This window comes from Pyxicephalus adspersus, chromosome 1 (genome assembly GCF_032062135.1).
Source record: "Pyxicephalus adspersus chromosome 1, UCB_Pads_2.0, whole genome shotgun sequence".
Lineage (NCBI taxonomy): Eukaryota > Metazoa > Chordata > Amphibia > Anura > Pyxicephalidae > Pyxicephalus > Pyxicephalus adspersus.
In genome coordinates this window covers 151,009,793-151,032,590 of record NC_092858.1, presented here as the reverse complement: position 1 = coordinate 151,032,590, position 22,798 = coordinate 151,009,793, and the positions used below count along the sequence as shown (strand labels likewise).

At 38.4% G+C, this 22,798-nt stretch overlaps 1 protein-coding gene and 1 long non-coding RNA gene across 3 annotated transcripts; one reads left to right on the top strand and one right to left on the bottom strand.

Moving 5' to 3' along the window:
• Window positions 1-411: 411 nt before the first annotated feature.
• LOC140344260 (uncharacterized) lies at window positions 412-3,611 on the bottom strand. Its single transcript, XR_011923530.1, has 2 exons — window positions 3,502-3,611; window positions 412-639 (listed from the first exon to the last, which is right to left on the bottom strand). It is a non-coding gene; the product is annotated as an uncharacterized lncRNA (long non-coding RNA).
• A 96-nt stretch (window positions 3,612-3,707) lies between these two features.
• Window positions 3,708-21,478, top strand: ZRSR2 (zinc finger CCCH-type, RNA binding motif and serine/arginine rich 2). Of its 2 annotated transcripts, XM_072431282.1 has the most exons (13): window positions 3,708-3,788; window positions 7,706-7,785; window positions 9,547-9,616; window positions 9,772-9,877; window positions 10,592-10,675; window positions 12,408-12,446; window positions 12,798-12,913; window positions 13,665-13,878; window positions 15,992-16,047; window positions 18,792-18,901; window positions 19,205-19,789; window positions 19,852-19,990; window positions 21,291-21,445. In XM_072431282.1, the coding sequence occupies exons 1-12, from the start codon at window positions 3,745-3,747 to the stop codon at window positions 19,953-19,955; spliced, it is 1,608 nt and encodes a 535-aa protein (XP_072287383.1). In that variant the 5' UTR covers window positions 3,708-3,744; the 3' UTR covers window positions 19,956-19,990; window positions 21,291-21,445. The 2 variants fall into 2 exon arrangements, with proteins under 2 accessions (XP_072287383.1, XP_072287373.1); XM_072431272.1 differs by having other exon boundaries at window positions 19,205-19,990; window positions 21,291-21,478.
• The last annotated feature ends 1,320 nt before the right edge of the window (window positions 21,479-22,798 follow it).

Below are 22,798 nucleotides of genomic sequence, written 5' to 3'. Positions count from 1 at the left end.
AACAAAAAACTAGAGCAGCCAGTTGGGGGAATTATGCTTTGATGAGCAGGGAGACAAACCGGATCAGCGCTGGGAGTTCTGCTACAATGTAAAGTTTTAACAAAGGTTTAAAAAACCTGCTCAGGGTAATGCCATGGTTGACTTTTAGACAGGGTCACATTACCTTCCAATAAAAAGCAGTGATCAACATAAAAAAATCTTTTGGAAATACAGAGTTTAACATTTCCATGATGACCATACAAGGCTGCACCTTTCACAGATAATTGCTGTTCTGTAAATGTGAATAGAAAGTAACAGTGTGATCAGAACTGGCCCTTCTACAAGATGTTAATCATCAGCCTGGGATGTGCTGAGCATTGTATATTTTATTGGTGATCAGTTACCAAAATAAGGGCAGATAGTAACCGTATACCAAAAGAACATAATAATTAACTTTACTTTCAGCTTTCATTTTTTTTTTTACATAATATAGAGCAGTAAAATTCACCTATAGATACCATCAAATGATTATACAATGTTACATACAAAACAATGCAATGTGCAAAAATGTAAAATCATGGGACATTCCAGCCTGGGCAGTCAGGATGGGTGAAGGATCAGGAACATGGAAGATAACCAGGTGATAAATGACAACAATGCCTGCAATGGAGAGAACACGTTTTTTTTTTGTTAACTTTAATTCTGCTATACGCATTGATCATAAACCAGCTAAACCAATGAAATTGCACCATTATACCTCTAGCTACATAAACTACTATGAAAAATAGATAAGCATTAACCCATTGGTTAACCTGGCAAGTGTTTCTTTTTCACCAATGTTTGTGTCAAATTATTAATTATCATACTGAAATCAAAACCTTTTTTTGTGTCACATTTTTAGTCAGATTTAATTGTGAAAATGGCCTCATTTCCCATTTTGGAGAAGTATGTGATACAACAATTACTTGTGTTTGCTTACAAGGAATGATATAAATTATTTTTCTAATATCAATAGAAAATAATATAGAGAGAAAATCCTATAATGTATACCAAGCAAAAGAATCATCAGTCATTTTGGTGCATAAAAAGTCCACTTTGGGTGGTAAACTCTGTCCAGGAACACATACTACAGGGCTGCAACAGCAATCAGGGGAACGGAGCTGACAGCCGAATTTACAAAGGCCCTTCTCCCCTACATTTTTTTTAAGCGAGAACGGCCCAATTCGCCGCGAAACCAAATTTATTAAGTTCACTTGCTCATCCCTAGCACTTACAAATCGATGCCCATATTTTTGCAGAGTATTAGATAACACAGAATAATAGCCAAACCCAAGGTCCTGTCAATCTCCAATACTGGAATGTGAGCAGGAACTCTTGTCAGCCTTTATCCTTAAGAAGTGGTCCTTGATAGTGTTGGTGTTTGAATTCGGGTTGTCCCTTTATTCGACCCGAAAATGGTGGTTCGAATTCAGGCAGACGCAACCCACAAAACACAGAAATAAAAAAAGGAGAACCCCAGATCAACTCTCAATAGAGTTTCTCAATTGAGAGTTCATCTGAGTTCAGTTCCCAGGGTCACCAGGCTGTACATTGATAAATACAGCCTGGGTAGCGTGGGAACTTGCAGTCACAGCTAATTGGAGGCACGCGAGAGCTTTCAATCAGCTGTGACTGCAGATGAACTCTCAATCGAGTTTCTCCATTGAGAGTTCATCTGCAGTTCCACTACAATCACAAACTGGAGGATTCCCAGGGCTGCAAGAATGAATCCAGCCCTGAGAATCCACTCGGATCCTGGGGCACTAGAGGTTAACTAACCTCTAGTGCCCAGGGATCGCAGTGGAACTGCAGATGAACTCTCAATGGAGTTCCTACATTGACAGTTCATCTGCAGTTCAGTTCCCACAGTCACCGGGCTGATAAGTACAGCCCTGTCGCCATGAGAACTTTGCGGTCAGAGCAGGAGGCACACGAGTACTTCCAATTAGCTGTGACTGCTGTTGCGTAAGTGTTCTTGGATAGAGATTCTCTATCCAAGAACACTATGTTCTTGGATATTCTCTATCCAAGAATATTGTGTCATGAAATAGAGAATCTCTATCCAAGAACAGGGCTGCAAGAGCAATAAGGGGATTGCTCTTGCAGTTCTATACAGTCCTGAAAAAAACCCAAATACCCCACCCCCATAGACTTTAATGGTGTTCGAATTTGGTGTTCGATCACCCGCAAAAAAACAAGCTTTCGATCGAATAGCTGCAGAATCGAACACTCAGCTATTCGACCAACACTAGTCCTTGGTTCTTCACTGTGGGCAAAAACGGTGACGAGACCAGTCAGGAATAAGATAGGTCAGAGACTAGCAAGAAGAGTGACTTTGGTAGGGCAAACAACCCTGTATCTCATCTTCTAGGAAAGTTGGGGTGGGGGTACAATTTTGATTTTGGAACATCCCAAAGTTAGGTTACGTACACACACCAGATGATTTTCATGCGATTATCGATTCAGGGCTGGTAACGGACAAGAATATTCCGTGTGTACATAGGCCATCCATGGATCTGTCTTGAATGACTGAAATGCAAGTGAAGGGGAGAGATCCTTTCTAACAACAAAAATCTAACGTGTGTACGTATTCTTAGGCTTTAAATATTACGGTGTGAATAGAGACCGGTGTAAAATAAAGGAGAGACCAATGGGGAGTAAAGGGATTTTGTTCTCAAAGAGGAACAGTTGTTCCAAAGTATGGAAAGTTGGAAACTACATCTATGCCAAACACATCAATGCATTTTAAAAACAAACAAAATAATTTACATGATTAACATGTAATGGAGGGACAGGAGAATTTGGTGTCAGCAAGAAGCTATATGAATTATACAATTCTCCCCTTGTCATATATCTGTCTGTACATCATCAGTATCATCATATCCACAATACACTGTATTCTTTATCTATATAGACACCATACACTGCATTTATTATTATCACATACATACTACTCTGCATTCCTTATCATTATATACATCATACACAACATTTATTATCATCATATACACCATACATGGCATTATCATCATATACATCCCACTCATTATTATTTATCTTCATATACACCATGCCCTGCATTTATTATTATCACATACATAATACACCACATTATTTATCACTATATACATCAAACACAACATTTATTATCATCATTATACATAATACTCTGCATTATCTTCATGTAAATCATACAATGCATTCATTATTGTTATATACATCACACTGCATTCTGTATCTTCATATAGACCATATATTACATATTATAACATACATAATACTCTGCATTATCTATCATTTTATACATCATAAACATGTATTATCATCATATACACCATACATGGCATTTAATATTATCACATATATCATACTCTGCATTCCATCTTTTCCTGTACACCATGCATTGTATTTATTATCATCATATAGTACATTAATATTATCATATACATAATACTCTACATTATCTTGATATACACCACGCACTGTATTTATTATCATCATGTACATCATGCACTGCCCTCATTATCAGTCACCGATCAGCCCAGTCTGGGGGATTCAGCGACAACGCTACACAAAGTGCACGCAGCACGTGTTACACTGGTCACATTGGGATCACATGACACACATCACATGTTAGTCTAGCTGAGTATCACATGACACGTGACGCAACTCCCCGTCCTCTCTCGGCTCCCGTACTCGCTGTGTAGTGGGGGGAGTTAAACAAAGATGGCGGCTCCCTATGTGGAGAGCAGTGAAGCGGCGCGACTGAAGTACGTGGGCTGAGTATACGAGTAAAACATTTATTCCACACCTATACCAGGAGCTCGGTGTGCGGAGGGTGTGACAGGAGTCTGTGAGATATAGTAGGGAAATCACATAGTTATGGGCTAAGTGTTTGTTATAATGGAGATACTGGGTGCTAGATATGATTTCTTACACAGGTGTGTGAATGTGTGATGATTTTTAACTATTTCATCCCCCCTACCTGTGTAGCCAATGTCCCTCACCTATTAGATTGTAAGCTCATTGGGCCAGGCCTTTCCGGTGTTATAATGGAGCAGTGTTTGTCTTCTATGGGCCTGTTCATTCACCAATATCTCTGTCATTACATAACACACAAATACAAATCTTTCCTTGTCTGCTTATATCAGTATTCGGTTATATTCACACCGGCAGTGAGGTTGTTGCATCTGCACGCCAGGTAAATCATCGTACCTAAACTCACAATTTTCACTTTACATAAAGGGGTAGTGAACCGTTTTATGTAAGGTAAAAATTATGTATGTTTGTTTTTTTAAGTGCAACACACTTAAAAAAAAAAGCATGCAGCATCGCCCCTAATTTCTAATTGCCTAGGCGATCGAGAATTAATACTTAAGTCAGGTATCCCGGGAGGCTCTTGAGCGCTCCTGAGCATGCCCGAGCATCCCAGGCATGCGCAGAAGGAGCCTTTTTATTACAAATTTGCCGATCTCATGCATGCGTAGGAAGAAGAACCCAGAAGAAAAGGCGACGGAAGAAAAGAGGGATGACGTGGGACCCGATGGAAGAACCCTCCGGACCGATCAACTGCGCTGCCGGTATTGAAGGCAAATGCATTTTTTTTGTTTTTGGGGAGTTTTGAGTTTAGTTCCTCTTTACCTGTAGTCTGGGGGGGGTGCTGCGTGTACCCATGGAGAGTGAATGGGGGCGAGGGTGAGCTGTACTGCTCACTGCTGCCGCCTTTCATTCCGCAGTACAGTACTGCACACTTTCTAATACTAAGGGATATAACAAGAGGAGCACATTGATAATCTTTATATATTTCAGTGTTCTCAACCTCTTTTTTTTTTTTGGCAGTTACTGAAAAGTTGGGTCACAGATAAGGGAATACAAGATGAATTCTATCTCGCTCTGTTGTCTTTTAAAGTAATTGCCACTCTATAAATTATTTAACAGAACAAAAGAAGAAAGTAGGGGTTTTAGGCTTAGTTTTTCAAAAGTTAATTTTGTATAAAGTAAAATAATTTATACATATTTATTAGTATTATACATAACAAAGCTCATTGTCTCGCCATGGGATTGGAGTGTCAATACAATACATCGAACAACTAAAGTTGTTTCATAACCGTCAAAATTACCCGATGGGTTTCGCCTAGATTGACTTCTTTAGGGGTTTACTGGGGAATGTACCATTTGAATGTAGTAGATTATCAAGATGTGGGTGGTGATTAAATAAAATCCTCCCTGTGAGTTATTCACAAACCAAGCAAAAAAAAAAATCTTTATGGAGCCTAGACATTTATTACCTTCTGGAGCAAGCTGTGCTTTGATATGGAGAAAGAAACAACTGCAGAGTTTGTCTTGGTCATTAAAGAGTTACAAGAGGCTGCAGAAAGAGCTCAGCTCTTTAGATCAGCCACAACCTCAGCTGTGTTCAGCAAAAGATTTCTTCAGCAAGTCATGCAAACTGACCCTTCCTTCCATCCAGCCTCGGTCCTGCACACCAGCGAGCAGGAAGCCCCACTCGTATCTAGGAGGCATCTGTATGTCAGATGTCCTTAACCCGAGGACTACCTGTATTTCTGAGGTACATACAAGACAGAAGGATCTTGCAAGTAAGTTGTTAACCGATTATTTAAACTTTTTTTTTTTTATTTTTGCTGCGTATCCCCATTAGCATTGGTACAGCCTGTGGGGCTGCATCTGAAGGAGCATATACCATCAGTAGTACATTGGGCAAACAGAAAAGTTTTCTCTACCTGCACTATTGACAGGCACCTAAATGCCTCCTTAAAATATGGGAACACATTCAAATAATCAGTAACCACTTACCTCTATGATCTTTCTGTCCTGTATGCACCTCAAGAATACTTTAATACCAGCCATAATCCACCTTGTCATCGCTATTCAGGAGGCTTCTGGCTGCTCCTTCTGCACATGCCCGAGGAGCATGGGGAAATGTAAAATGTCCATCTCACACATGCGCAGTGAGATCAGCACTCTTTCTTTTTTCCCCCTTTTGCAGGGGCTACATCACCGGATCTCATGCCTGTGCATCACTACTCAGAGATCTATAAATAAATGAAAGGTGGATACAAAACCACGGCGGTAAAAACTGAATGGGAATGCAAAGCATCCTGGCTGCTCCTTCTGTGCATACCTGATCTCAGACACACAGAAGGAGCTTTTTCCTTCAATGGGGAGAGGGATGCAGATCTCACACATGCAAGATTGGGTGACCAGTGCCTATTCCAGAAATTTTTTTATGCTAGGTGGAAAGTTGTAGTTGGCTGGCAATCCCTGTATTGTGACCAAACTCATCAGTAGCCACCCAAAAACAGGCAGGTGGTTACTGAAATATGCCAGGTGGTGCGCCCAGCTAAAATGGGCCTGGGAGAACACTGGTTGACGTAGCCAAAAGACCAACATAGATGGCAGAGCCCGGCTCTTCTTCTGTGCCAGGATGAAAGTGGATTACAGGACAGTGTGTGGCCTAATTGAGGAATCTGCAGAAATAAAGGTTAAGTCAGGTTTTTATCATCTTAGGCTACGTACACACGTGCAATATTTGTCATTGTTAACGTACTATTAATGATCGATTGTCAGATAATTGTTAACAAAAAAAGTGAACAACGATTGGTTAACGACGACGATAAACAAGGAATGTCGCTGGAAACAAACAACCATTCTGGAGGATCTGATTGGGCGACGATTGTTCGAGACCGATTGTGTGTAGGGTCGTTCAGTGACCGTGGATGTTTCTGCGTACACTTTTTCTGGTACACGTCACTTCCTGCAGCTTTCAAACAATCGTATCTAGTTTGTGTACGTTATTGGGGGATTATATTTGAACTATGCATGTAAAGAATTGTGCACTATACGATCCATCAAACTAATTGTGAAAAATCATTGATCGGTTGTTAATCGTTCATTTTCCATTGATAATTTTTGCACATGTGTACAAAGTCTTTAAAAGTTTAACTTTTCCTATTAGAAAAAGAAGTAGATGATAATGCATTTTTGAGTGAGAAAGGGTTATAGATCTTCATAGTAACCAAATCTAATATAAAAAACTTTGGCTGGTTAGGTGTTAAATTGACTTTAGAGGTTCTGTCACAAAAACACAGGTTATACCACTGAAATATCAGGTATTTTTTTCCTTTCCAACTTGTTACAAACATTTTTTTATTGAAACTTCCCTTCTCCCAGAGCAATTATTTACCTTGCACAACCCCTCCCTCCTTGCAGATCATTATGATTATTGTCTATGCTGGTCCAGCTTCTCTGCCCCTCCCCTTATCTACATACCTTTTAAGAAGTGGCATCTGAGTGTTTTGAGGTCACAATCCATGATGGCTTTTAGTTATCTACACAAGGGAAGCCTTTACTTATTAATTATAATTTGCATAAACTCTGTAAAATGCCCATGTAATCTCCTGGGAAATATTGAGTTGAAATTTATGGTCAGGCAACAGGATCCCTTTAACCTAAAATATATTAAATATATTGTGACCTGCCTATGGCTACAGTTGTTATGTAAAATGAGCAGCATGACAGTACATCAGCACACATTTATATGACTGACCTTGTCCTAACAAATTTCATACCCACTGTATATTACAATATTTAAAGATAGTCAGGGTTAATAAAAAATCACACAAGGATTGGACTGATTTTATTTCTTCTTTATATCTTTTTTGTTTAGCCACAAGAAGACCAGAGCACTTTTGAAGAAGGAGAAACGAAAAAAGAAAAGACAAGCTCTTGCTAAATTAAGGGAAGCCGGTATGTCACTTCATTCTTCTAGTTCTAGATGCAAGGATTTCCACCACCTAAAGTATAACAATATGCCTAGGCTTCCGTTTAGTGTTGGATATGTTGTTTTTTTTTTTTTGTTTTTTTTAGTGTAGCACTAAGCTTACACAGATCAGGTCTTGGTAACATAAGAAAACTAATTCAAGGTTTATACAAGCATATAAGACTGCAAATAAAACATCAGCCTCACTTCATTTACCATATGTGAGTAACAAAGTAATTAGTAATGAATATACATCAGTTTATCAAGAAACCAGTAATTCTGTACATTACCATATAACCATCACAGTCCCACATCGTGATATGAGAGTATACACTTTTTATCAGACCTGTTTAACAAAAAGGAGAAAGAAAGAAAACAAAGAGTACACCTGCAAAAATAACAAGTGGTTTAACCACTAAAAGATAGAAGGGGTAGCCTGCATTGCTCTCACATTATGTGCCTGGGCACATTAAGAATGCTACGAACTATCAGTTTGTGAGGAGTAATATTGATCCCATTCTGACCATATCGCCTGATGCTTGTCCAAACCATCATTTATTCTGGCTGTCAGCAACTCCATTAGCTTAACATCTTGTATGTGCTCATGAAGATCAAGTTCTGTTTTGGGTGGAGGATATGGTTTTTGAGTGGAGAATGATAATATTTGCCTATTCTGCAGAAGACACCGTCTAGTTTTCACAAATGTCACATTAGCAAAGCCTGGTGCCTGAAATGTGATCCAAGCTTCCGTGACAATGTCACTAAAATAAAATGATTGTTTTTTTTGCTTTTTCTTTGTCTGATTGAGGAATATCATCATTTACTGCCAAACAACAAGGAAGTATACATAGATGTCACTAGAACGTGAAAGTGTCCTCATTTGAAGAATTTCTCTCTTTTCTTGGTTTGGGGAACACTAAAATTTTAGTTTTTTGAGGCTTGATATACTATTTAAGATAAAAAATTTTGTGGGCCATGGGTTATAGTAAATTTGGAAGTTTTTATTCTTTACATTATACTAATTACATTTTAAATTAAATCACAAATAATCATAAATTCCAGGCAGTGATCTGACAGAAAGAAGCTGCACTGATAAAAAAATACAGGGCTATATTGCTGACCAATTTTTGAATGCATCTTCTAGCTTCAGACCTAAGTCAGACCTCCTGATCTGTATTCTTGTCTTAGGTCATTGTATTCTTGTCTTAGGTCATTGATTTGAAGAGCATTGGATCAGTGTGACAGCCAGACAACTGTCAGCTCAAGTGAACCCAAGAACTTAAAATACATTGCAGTTTACTAGTGCTTAAAGTAACTGCATTTCTTTTTTTGATTTCACCTGGAAATCCAGTGAATAACATACTCCTGTCCTAGCATGGTTGTGCTCTCTATCTGTAGAAGGAGCCATTTTTGTCACACTAAGCTGTTCTTCAATTTAGGCCTCAAAACACCCTTTCCTTTTTTTCATCTTCATTACAGAAGGGGGATTTCTAGTTTACTGTTAACATGTATAAGCACAGAAGATATACCTATCAAGTAGAGGCGATACAAGCATGGTCTTAGAAGGAGACCATTGGTCTACTTTGTTTGTTTTTCCTGCACTATGTATTGTGTAAGAATGTATTACAAATTTGGCCAGTATTTAGATAGATAAAGGTGCTTGTGTGGTCTGAACGTTGGGTAAATATTATGTTTATTCTGTTAGTTTTGCTACACATATAATTAACTTGTGCTTTTCTGTATGGCAGAAGGGAAGAATGGGGAGGCCAGTGATGAAGACAATGAAGAGGAGGATGACCTCCAGGATGAGATTGAAAGGTCTGTGACATTCTAGGAAAAGTTATCTGAATTGTAGTTATACACTTATTATTCACATGAGTAAAAAATAAATTTGATGTGTTCTCAGTATTCACAGTAAATGTTTTGTATGTTTATCATAATGCTTGTGGAATAAACTGTTATTGTACGTACAGACAGAGGCTACATGAAGAATGGCTGCTTCGAGAGCAGAACGCTCAGGAAGAATTCAGACTTAAAAAAGAGAAGGAGGAAGCAGCCAGAAAACGTGAAGAGGAAGAGGTACATTTGCATGATTTGTTTCATTATTGTGGCATAGTTTAACCTAACTTCAACTACTTCATACCTTGAAATTAAAACAAATAGTAATAGTTAAGGGAAAAGAGTGAATGATTTGGGGTATATTAAGGGTTAATAATTCAATAAGATAAGAGTTTCAATAAGAGCAAATGTTGTCGGGTCACTTTAGTTAACAGCAGCTGTCTTTCATTATTTTTGTACATCAAGGGATGAGCTTCCTTCTGCAGATAAATGAAATAAAAGAAATATAATAATACTATGTTTTTCTATCCTTTTGGCATCTGAACATTGGTAGGCGCTGTGCAAACAAGAATGAGTATTAAAGCTCTGAAATGGGCACCTTGAAAAGAATATATTAGCATTTTAACTTCTATATTCACAGCTGTGTATCAAAAGTAAACCCTGGTTGCCTTTTACAAGCCAAACAAAAACAATTAAATCTTGCCCAGGAAACTCAGCACTCTGATTAGGCATGTGGAAAAATGTGTCATGATCCCTACATACAGGTAGTGGATGCTTCTTTGTATGGTGCTACTATTTTGGGTACAACCTTTTGTGCATGGTGGCATTGCCATGTATCTGTAACATTACCAGGTTGTAACCCAGCATTACATTAAAAAATGTAGTTAGGTGTGAAGCTCACGTTACAAGGAATTTGTGGTTTAGTGTAAGTTATGTTGTTTGTATTTTCTATAGAGACGAATGATAGAGGAATGGAGAGAACAAGAAATGAAAGAAAGAGCAGAAGATCCAGAAGAAGTGAAGAAGAGAGAAAGAGAGGTGATTCCTGCGCTAGGAGGATAAAAACACTTTTATATCCTGCCTCAGCTCTAGTCAGAGGTCTATTGTATCCTACATGAACACCCAGAACATGTCTCTGAGAACTGCCTCATAACCTGATTTGACCCTAATTACTATTCAGATTCTAGAGTGATTTAGTGGCTGAGACAGATCTGTGTTACACAACTGATTTGTGTGGGAAACCATTACATAGGTTGGGGCAAGTCCACCCTCAGGCACTTTTGCAAGTTAGGCCCACAGTAATTCTTATGCTATCTATTCTTACCTGCGACTCTCCAACTCTAGTGGAACTACAATCCTCATCATGCTCTGCCAACCAGATTTTTTTGCATTGGCACTGGATAGAGGTATATTCAATAATGGGTATTAGAGATGTTTTTAACTCTGGAAACATTTTAGATAGCTGGAATAATGTTATTACACATTTAGGCTACACTCTAAGGTGATATACAGTTTCCCTAATATTTTTAACCCTCAAAACCACATTTAAACAATTAGAGGGGGTGTCACTTAAATCTTTTCTAGTGACTAATCTACTTCATAGTTAGTCAATACATTATTTTCCTTTAGTTCAGTCGGCTTTTGATACATTGGATAACATAAAAATTAAATTAAAAATATAGAAATCAACTAAGCATAGTGTTCTAAATAATAAGCAATTGGTATTTTATTCTGCATTGCAAAGCACTTCATTTTGTGAACACCCCTTAACCATTTCTACTAATTTCTACATGGTAAGCCTACAGAGCCTCACTGCAAGATGTTTTTTTTTTTTTTTTTAATTACAAAAGTGTCTGAGATATTACATTATCTGCCCTTGGACTTGTATGTTTTCTTCATATCCCCATGTACCACCAAGAATATATCATCAGCACAAAGATGATGGTATATAAAAAATAATATGGCAAATGTTTACTCACAGACGTGTAGAAAACACCTTGTGTACTTTAAAGGATATGTGTTATAAACAATTATTTTACTCTAAAACAGGTCTGACGTTGACAAGAAAAAAAATGACATTCTGCTCCCTCTTTTCAGCTCGAAGTATTTATTTGGGACATAATAAAATACAGTTTTTAAAGCATAATGATTTTAGGGGAAAACATCAGCCTTTTTGTAAGTTTTTATAATTATTTTTTATATTTTTATATTTTGTTTTGTCCCTAATGGCACTACACTTCCACTGAGGTTCTGAAAGGGCTGTTATGTACAAAAATATAATGTTATATAATGACTAAATATAATGTTACTAATTATTATCAAATAATGAGTACATATCAAATCTTTTTTGAGATATGAGGTTAGAGTGAACAGTCTACCTCGAAACTAATCTAAAAACATCTATTTGCTGCTTTGCATGATTTTCTAGGTATTGTGGTACTGTGTGTGTAATAATCAAGAAAGATGCAAAGTCAGCTATTGGTTTGGAAGAAATGTTGACACTGGTAACATAAGACAGTATTAAAGTATAAAACACATATCCCTAGTAATATTTCTAACGTTCAATCTCATAAACGCGCTTTTATATTTCACTTACCCAAGCACAGTCCTCCACGCTGCTAGATTACAAACTGTTTCTGTCTAATGTGTATTATGCAGTATAAAGTAGTTTGTTTTGTGTAAGCTATACTTGTTAGACATTCTTAACCCCTGAAGCAGATACAGTGCACTATGGAGGTTTTTACTAGCCCTGTGTTTACACCATTTCTAGGAAGCTGTGCAGAAGATGCTGGATGAAGCAGAGAGCCAGGTAAGAAATATGTATGGCATTATAAAGGTTTAGCGAACGATATAAAACTTGGGATGTTACCTATATAATCAAAGTGGACCTTCTGTGGCAAATAGAACCCAACACAAAATGCTTTAAAAACATTTGTAAACAAGCTGTGCCCTTCCCTTGCTCACCTTGGCCCTGGGTTGGTCTTAAACCCCTTGAAATGGGATAGAATGCATTCTTTTTGGGTTTCCAACTTGTAGGCCACGGCTGAAGTAAATAATTAGTTATTACTTCTCCTAAATACCATTATAATCACATTAGAATGTGCAACACAATGAAAGATTAAACCTGTTTCCTGGTTGATTGAATGTCTTTCCTTCACAGTTAGAGAATGGTGGCACATGGCACAATCCAGAGGCACCAGAAGGTTATGGCACAGAGAAAGACAGAGCAAATTGCCCGTTTTACCTCAAAACTGGAGCCTGTAGATTTGGTGAAAGGTAACTGACAAATCTAAATTATTAATAAAGTTTTATATTGGTGTTAAATTTTTCAAACCATTTTGATGCATTTAAGGTAGCTTTGATTCCAGGCTTGCTGAATATACCTTGATTTTCCTATTTTTCTACAACTCTACTCTAGACCTTTCTCTCCACTGACTTCACTTCACTGAAATTTGCACTTCCATAAAATTAAGAGAACACAATTCTATTAATTCTTTAATTTGTTTTAATGAGTTGTCCCTTCAGTAAATGGGTTACATTTTTGGCTTGGGATAACATACCTTAAAAACATTTTTGTTTTTCTTCTCAGCATTTAGGTATTTAAAACTTGCCAAAAAAACTTTCTATTTCATTATTCATATTTTTCTAATTACCCTAAAAGTGGGCTACAACATTTTCCAGAGCTGTTGACAATCCTAAACTTTAAAGGACTTAAGTGACAGGAACTTTTTTTGATAGATGAGTGTTGGCGTATATACCCCCTTTATTCCATGTCAGGGCCTTCATATGTTAGTGGCAAGATCGCCAGATCTTTTGCACTTACTGCACATATTACATTAAGCTTTATCAATGTTGCCTGTTAGATTTCCAAATTTATGGATACATAATGACAGGCATTTTCGTTATAAAATGCGGCTTATTTAGAAATTTTAGATTTTGGGTAGACTGACTGTAAAATATCTGCAGTATGACTTGATATCTCAGATAATATACAAATATATTTTCCATCTTTTTTTCTAATACATAGGTGTTCCCGCAAGCACGGCTACCCTTCCTCGAGCCAGACCCTCCTTATCCGTAGTATGTTCATAACGTTTGGCATGGAGCAATGTAGACGGGATGATTATGACACAGACGCCAGCTTGGAATATGGAGACGAAGAAATTTACCAGCAGTTTTTAGAATTTTATGACGATGTAATACCTGAATTTAAAAGTGTTGGACAAGTCATTCAATTCAAGGTAAATCTCTGCACAAGTCTCTAGTAAAGAATTTTTCTGCTTTTCTTTTTTAAAAAGGTTTTTGGAAAATTCAAAGAAATTTTAATTGTGGCCTGCAGGTGTCAGTCGTACAGTAAGTACAGAATTTCCAACAAGTGTTCTGTAAATTGAGTGTACCCATCAGCCTGTGAATTGATACTGGTTGCTGTATACTCAGAAATGTAAAGCTCTAGGCACAAAAACCTTTATTCAAACATATCCTTCCATAGTCACATATTGTGTAAATCTATTGTGTGTGTTTCAGATGTCTTTACAGATTCTTGTATTACCCTATATTAGTAGCTATGGTATCATCACTGTGCTTCTCAGAACTTGTATGGAGAGTTGTTGAAGGATTTAGCAATTTAACACAATCATGCCTTACCAAAGAAAACTGCAGGATGGGGTTGACACTTTGGGCCTGATTTATTAAAGCTCTCTAAGGCTGTAGAGGATATACTTTCATCAATGAAGCTGGGTGATCCAGCAAACCTGGAATGGCTCTGGTCCAGCATTTAAAACATTTGCTAGCAAATTGCAAATTACTTTGAAGAAATCCATTCGAGGTTTTCTGGATCACCCAGCTTCACTGATGAAAATGTATCCTCTCCAGCCTTGGGGAGCTTTATTAAATCAAGCCCATTCTGTCACACACTGGATTTTTGGATCTTGATGACATACACATCACTTTATGATTCAAGAATATGAATGCCTCTTGTATCTATAAAATATTTGCGTATCTAGTTTTACCTATCTCCCTTTTTCTCACCTCAGGAGACTATATCAGTCATAAAAATATATGGAGATCCTAATTGGCACATACAAGCTTAATATAATCTCAACTATCTACTGGATGTAAACATAAAACTAAATAAAGTTAATAACAAAGTGTAAAAACTGTTAAATCAGTTATGTATAACTTAGTATATAGTTTCCATTTTTTTTAACACTTGTTTTTATTAAACCCCATCAGAAGCGTCTAATCTCACCTCCATCTCATGCAATGTTGTTTTACAAATAATCATTTAATACATTATGATTCCGATAGACCCCATGGTTTTTCCATACACAAAATATTTTTTTTAATTCCGTGAATTTTAAAAAACATTGAAGGGCATCCACAATATTTAAAATAATTTTGGTTTCATGTTGAGGCATGTGATGGGTAAGAGTTGGCTGCTGGGGCTTGTGGACACGTTTCTTTCAGATTCTCTGTCCCTAAAACACTGTGCAGTGTAGATTAAAAAATAAATTACAAGGAGCTGGGAAAAGTGACTTTGCATGTCTGCTCTGCCAAAACCTCCACCTCCTGTTCTTTTTTTTATTATTGTGAGTTTACTTCCATCTCAAGCCTTTTCTGTCCGTTATGTTATATAAATGACAGTTCTAGCATTTGTTGTGTGTTGCACTGTGACAGCTAGACAGATGAATTATTAAAGACTTGTTCCTCTTTCATTTCTGGAAGTTTGATCAATGAAACATTTTTGACAGGTAATGTGCCAGCAGGCAGTGATTCTACTATAAGGTCTTCACTTTTTGGACAGGTTCAGCAACTCCATACTGTGATGTCTTAAGATTTGAAAACCATTGCAAAAGCAATCGGAATATATAGGAAATGATCTAAAGAACAGAATATGCACTTGTCCAGCTTCCAAATTTAGCACACACCCTAATGTGCCAAATGCTATACATTATTGTTGTAATAATGGATATAGGGTTTTTAATGTAACAAACTGCCCCCAATAACCAGATACAAATGTAGCAGCCATTAAAATATTTTGTTGTCTGTATAGAGGTCACTATGTTTTCTAGTAAATGCCATTTTACTGCAGTAAAAAGACAGCATTTATTTACCTTCACAAGCTCAAGCACAGAATAGAGTAACAGGTGCCTGTGAACAGTTTGCTGAAAACATACCACAAATCCAGGAACAAGTGACCAGCTTTTTATCCTTTATTTTTAGCTAGTCCCTTTCTGCTCTCCTTACATCTCTTTCGGTTATAGAGACACTTTTATTGTTGGGAGTTATTGTTATGTAGAAAACCATGATCAGAATATGTATGAAGTGTTTAATCTTTGCTTTGTTTGTTTGCAGGTTAGCTGTAATTTTGAGCCTCATTTAAGAGGGAATGTATACGTACAATATGAGACGTAAGTGTTTTCATTTCCTTTCTTGTTTTTTTTCTACTGTGCTGTGAACTGTGTGGTTAATTGGAGTTTCCTCAAGGCCTGCGTGCACTGTGCAGCTGTTGTGCTCTCCCAGCTCTTCTCCACATCTGTTTTATATTTACCTTACTCCCAGCCTTTTGTACTCTCTTGTCCTGTCTAATTGTTCTGCATGGTCACTGATTTACAGTTCCTCTTTTTGTTAATCACGCTTCCCCATTTTTGGTACCTGCTACCTCCCCCCCCCCTCCAGTTCTGCACCATTACTCCTGAGACATGCTACCGCTTCCTTTCTTCTATTTATTTCTACTGCATCAAACCAGATAGATGCTGCCTCTTCCTCCATTATTTCCAATTCTACTTGATACTCACCAATACAAGGTTTCTTTTATTCAATAGCTACTTATTAGTCCCTGATAGATGCTATATCCTTTCTCCTCTCCATATCAACTTAATAGTCCCTGATACATGTCGTCCCCTTTTCATTCCTCGTTAATACTGCTCTATTCTGATACATACTTCACGCATACACCTCTCCTCTTCATTACTTCTCTATTGTCTCTGACACCTGCTGCCTCCCCTTTGCTCCTCTCTATTGTTTCTGATATATGTTGCCTCCTCCTTGCTCCTCTCCATCATCTCTGATATGTCGCCGCCTCCTTGCACTTCTCCATCGTCTCTGATACATGTCTCCTTGCTCCTCTCCATCGTCTCTGATACATATCGCCGCCTCCTCGCTCCTCTCCATCTTCTCTGATTCATGTCACTGCCTCCTCGCTCCTCTCCATCTTCTCTGATACATGTCCCCTCCCCCTCGCTCCTTTCCATCTTCTCTGAAACATGTTGCCTCCTCCTCGCTCCTCTCCCATCGTCTTTGATACATGTCACCGCCTCCTCACTCCTTTCCATCGTCTCTTATAAATGCCTCCTCCTCTCCGCTTTTCTCCATCGTCTCTGATACATGTCGCCTCCTCCTCTCTCCATCGTCTCTAATAAATGTCTTCTCCTCCTCGCTCCTCTCCGTCCTCTCTGATACATATCTTCTCCTCCTCGCTCCTCTCCGTCCTCTCTGATACATATCTTCTCCTCCTTGCTCCTCTCCGTCCTCCCTGATACATGTCGCCTCTTCCTTGCTCCTCTCCGTCCTCCCTGATACATGTCGCCTCTTCCTCACTCCTCTCCATCTTCTCTGATACATGTCGCCGCCTCCTTGCTCCTCCCCTTTGTCTTTGATACATGTTGCCTCCTCTCCTCTCCGCTCCTCCCCATTGTCTTTGATACATGTTTCCTCCTCATTTTTTCTCTCCTATTCTACTCCATCATCTCTGATAAATGTTTCCTTCTCTCACATCACACTCACTGCCATCGTGTAGCTTTCCCTCTTCACCTGCTGAAATCTGCGTCTTCCTTTCTATATTTTGCTTTATTATTGCTGATCCCTACTTTGTTTTTGTTGCAGTCATATTTAAAAAACGTTCATAAGGGACAATATTTGTACACCAATATGTTTTCTGCAAGTTTTTAGTTTGACTTTCTATTTTGGCTATTACAAATTGCAATAAATGGAAGGAAACCAAGCAGTAAATACATTTTTCCTGTTCTTTCCTAATGTGTTTGTAGACCCCTGCAGGCAAAAATGACATCTTTATTTTCACCGTTACAGCTTGGCTTTTTTTTAAGAATTGCACAAAAGTTTCTTACAACTAACACAACATTTTTCTTCATAGTTTTGCACATATCTTTTTGGCAGACCCCAGATAACAAATTAGTACCATCACTATCTCTCTTTAACATTTATCCTGTTAGTTATGTGATTGTTGTTTACAATATATTGTACCAAGGAATATTTGAAGTGCTTAATATGCCCTAATCTAATCCTTAGTCTTAGCTAAAAGATGGATCACCACTTTCTATTTTTATTATTACAATGATACCTAAAACTTTTATTTACCTGGTGCACAAATCTCCATTGCTGTTGGCTGTGCAGTAGTTCTCCATATATAAGAATGAAGTCATTCACTGAGACACTAGCTTGGCTCTGTGTTAGGTTATGTTGTACTTTAAAAAGGTACTTTTATTGAAGTATTGGTATTGAAAATGCGAGCAGCTACAAGCAGAGCTTTCGTAATGCCTTTTTGTCCCCCAGAGGAAACAATCCAATGTTTTGGGATTGTGACTTTTTTCTGTTTGTGTTAGAGGAACCCACAAAAAGTAATAAAAAATATTACCTGTGGTCTTCCTGCAGCTGATCATTTCCACATTACTGACTTACCATATCTTGTTCTGCAATCCATTTCTTTATGAAGGCAGCCATTTTAGTTGAGGCAGAGATTAAAATCCTCATGTCAAAGCCTCCAGTAAAGGGAACAGAGGGCAGCACAGTAGTGAACTCAAATTGCAAGAAACTAGCAGTCAGTCAGCAGGTCCCAATTTCACACAAAACATATGTAGCTGAGGCACTGAAGTTGGGGTACTTTTTTCCTTGTGTATGAATAACCTTTTAAATGTTTTCGACTGCATCCTCCAGTCTCCGAATTACAAGAGACGGTTGTTATTATATACATGGGATTCCTTACTACCTTACTGCTAGCATTTCTCTTCTTCTTTGTGCAGTTGTTCAATTTTCAGACCCTTTGTGCTTTTGTAATTGGCTGCTATTTGTGTGTGAGATTATCCTTCATCTAGATGGTAAAATAAAACCTTTCCATAATCATATTTCTATTTTTTAGGGAAGAAGAATGCGCAAAGGCTTATTCTTTGTTCAATGGTCGTTGGTACGCATCTCGTCAACTTCAATGTGAATTCTCACCTGTCACCAAATGGAAATCAGCCATATGTGGTAAGGAAAGAAGGTTTCACAGGATTTTCTTGCACGGGCTTCTTAACTGCTGCCGTGTCTAATGTAGCTGTACAATGCTACAACCCTGGATTTATTTTTTAAAGGAGCAATGCAATGTTTGTCAAACTCATTTCTTTGGTCCTTTTTTGTTCAGGATCCAAGGTCGGCGAGGATCAGTTGTAATTAAAGTGACAATCATAGATACTATAAAATCATTCATAAGGAGACAAGAAATCTGATTTTTTTTTTTATCTGTTTCAGTTTTTAAATGTTTCCTTGCTGATTGTACTATTTCTCCTAAAGGGTTGTTTGAAAGACAGAAATGCCCTCGGGGAAAGCACTGCAATTTTCTGCACGTCTTTAGGAATCCAGATAATGAATTTTGGGAGGCCGACCGAGACCTTAACACGTCACCAGACAGAAATTACCCCTCGGAGCGTTGGGAGAGGTCAGGTAGATACGATGACAATGGATTCTCCAGGAGGCACAACAGCCGCAGCCCAGAGAGTAGAAGAAATGGGGACTCCAGCCGGAAAAAGAGCAAGAGTAGTCACAAAAAAAACAAGAAAAAACATCGCTCACATAGGTCAAGAAGCAAAGAGAAGAGGTCACACAGTAGGGGAAGAAAAAAGCGTAAGCGCAGAAGCCGGAGTGCTTCTCAGTCTAGAAGTCCCAGCAAAAGGTTTAAAAGCCGTTCTAGATCTAGAAGCCGGGGTAGGAAAAGCAAAAGCTGCTCCCAATCAAGGAGTCGGGATAGGAAGAGGAGTAGTTCTCGAGGCAGAAGCAGGAAAAGCAAGAGCTATTCAAGATCCAGAAGCCGAGGCAGAAAGTGCAAGAGCCGATCCAGAAGCCAAGGCAGGACGAGCAAGAGTCGATCCCGAAGCCGAGGCAGGAAGAGCAAGAGCCGATCCCGAAGCCGAGGCAGGAAGAGCAAGAGTCCCGAAGCCGAGGCAGGAAGAGCAAGAGTCGATCCCGAAGCCAAAGCAGGAAGAGCAAGAGCCGATCCCGAAGCCGAGGCAGGAAGAGCAAGAGCCGTTCTCGATCCAGAACTTAAGAGAAAAACATTCAAAGACCAGTTACTTAAACAAGGTATGTTGAATACAGATTATACTTTGTAAAGTAGTTAAAATAAGCTCTGTGAACAACATAAAGGGCTCATTTTTATAAACCAGGGAATATGACGTTCTCTAAACATTACCCTAAACCACAACATTCGCATGATCCTGCTTCAGAGGTGGCAGTGGGGTGGGGTTTTTCTTCTGAAATGTGTATGGACAAACCACTGTTTTTGATTTATCCGTCACTGCACCTTGTTCCAGAAGGCCCGGTTTTTGTCTATATGTTCTTTTGACAAGCTGTGGGCTTTTTTGACATACTTTACTAATTGTAATTGCATGCGCTTAGACAATCCGGTGCAATAGCTGCAGATGCAGCAGTATTATTCTTGGTTTTCTTGGAGACTTCTTTAGGAAACAACTGTTGCCTTGAATTTGCTGTCCCGGACAAATTAGTAGTCATCTGACCACCACAGACATCAATAGCAAGTATATAATGTGCACAAATGGAAGGAAGAATCTTTGTAATGACTGACCAGCAAAAAGATGCATATGCCTGCTACATCTGTATTAATGTAGTTCATGCTTGTATCCCATCAGTAGTCACATGCATTTCTCTTGGAATTCTAAATGAGTAAGGTGATAAAGTACCATGAAATGAAAAAATATAAGTACTGTTTAAGGTTCACAAGCTGTAGGATGCACAAGCTGACATCTGAACAGAGAAAGAACGAGACTCCTCCAAAGTGTACAATAGGGGGGGAAAGGGATTGGACAGACTAAGTTATCAGTTTCTGTATGCAAGCGTTGTGTATGGCGTAAGATATGTATTTAGGTAAGTGCTCTGGCCTTTGCAGCGCTAGGTCCCAGGTTCAAATCACGGCCAGGACAGTATCTGCATGGAATTTGCAGGTTCCCCCCGTCTTTGCATGGGTTTCCTTCGGGTATTTCCGTTTCCTCCCACATCCCAAAAACATGCAGTTAGGGCAATTGGCTACCCCTCAAAATTGACCTTGGACTGTATTAGATATATGACTATGGTAGGGACATTGTGATTGAGATTGTGAGCTCCTTTGAGGAACAGCTAGTGAAGTGACTTGACTTTGTACAGCGCTGCGTAATATGATGGCGCTATATAAATACTGTGGCATAATAATAAAAATAATATTTACAGCACTGGACCTTGTCACTTTGTCATTGCCAATTCAAGTATGTGTCAGGGACATTTACCATGATCTTGGTTTCTTAGCTTCACCTCTGTCCATAAGATAATGTGTAATTGCAAATCACAGGAAATATGTGACCAAACCATTTCTAAACTTTTTATTTACCAGGTGAATACAGCAGTATCTGTTTGGAGAACTCTTACCATACAATAAAAAAATGAATCTTCATTTCATCATCAGAGGAATCTTTCTTCGCAAGAATGGCCCAGTTCTTGGGCTTTAATTTTCTTTGTATATTTCTATCAAGAAATGTAAATATTTTTAAATAAAAGTTGTAAAAAAAGGTTGGCAGTCTTTACTTGTTTTTTTTTACCTACCTTTGCCTAAACATTCTGGAAATAAAAAAAAAGACTAAACTAAAAAAAACAAAACAATTTCCTTATAGAAAGTTGTATTCTTCCATAGCCCAGCCAGTGTCAATGATCAGAAGACAGGTGGTGCTCTCTGCAGGTGGTATTGGGTAAACATTTCTGCTCAGACAGCTGCAAAATCCCATGAAGAGATTTGACACTGATGGGCAGGTTCAAGAACTAGTAGGGTAAGGACCCCACTGCACATTTTGGAAACACTGGCACACGTACGTATGCATCTTTGATGCCAAAGAGACCAGAAACCCCCCCCCCCCACACACACACCTTAATGTGCAGGAGGGCTTGTCCGAGGATTTGGTTTGCTAAGACTTGTGGGTATATCGTTGAAGGCTAAAGGAAAGGAGAGACTAACAGAATTATTTAACAAGAAAAGTCATAATAGTCTTATTCTATCTGACAGGACAGCACAAACATAAAGCTACAGACATTTGCAGCATTTGTTCATTCAAGTAGGGTCTATTGCAGTAGCAAAGATCGCTTTTTAGGCTTTTACCAATCTGCTAATTACTGGTAAGTTAAGGATACTGCCTGGGCAGGGTGGAGGGCTGGTCCAAGCAGTGAGAAACAAAGTCTTTACAAGAAATTTCAACCATTTATCTGTTTGATCTATAAAAACATGGTTTACCGGAATACAGGGGTAGGCTACTTGTTTTTTGCAGTTTTGTAACAGTTTGCGAAATGGAAGTGTTTTGGCTTTTTACAATAAAGGAAAACTTTGAAGAGGTAATGGAAAGGTCTTTAGAGTTCTGAAAGACCAAAAACAGCAATGGTGGAAGCAACAGGCTGATCTAAGTCCTAACTTGGTATGTTTCGCAGCAATGAGCTGAAATGGTTCCTTTTGAGTTAGGAGAAGACTGCTTTCTCTTGAACAAGCTCATCATTCACAGAGAACAGATTCTTAGAATCAGACATTGTCTATGTGGCTGATGGCATGCCAGGGCCCGGGCAAAACAGAAACGTAATTGGGAGTGGAAGCTTATGTATGACCTCAGCTGTCAGTTTGCAAATACCAAAGCAATTTAGGACATAAGGTTTTACATGATGTAATAAAAACATCAAATTGTACAAAAGATGCTTTCACATGTGATAGAGCTATAAAAGGCATCAATGACAGAAGAGACTCTAGAAGAGGGCAGTATATTTCTGAGCTGCAGATGTTACAGGTATTCCTGGAACCATTACGCAAAATGTAATTATTCCCCCAGAGTCTAGAATCCAAATGGTTGCTTAGGGCACAAGTCTGAA

Excerpts from the sequence above, each read along its gene's own strand:
- ZRSR2 (XM_072431272.1), top strand. The coding sequence starts at position 3,745 with ATGGCGGCTCCCTATGTGGAGAGCAGTGAAGCGGCGCGACTGAA. Across the intron at positions 10,676-12,407 it reads TGAAGAAGAGAGAAAGAGAG|GAAGCTGTGCAGAAGATGCT; the intron begins GTGATTCCTGCG and ends CACCATTTCTAG. Across the intron at positions 19,991-21,290 it reads AGACCAGTTACTTAAACAAG|GTGAATACAGCAGTATCTGT; the intron begins GTATGTTGAATA and ends TTTATTTACCAG.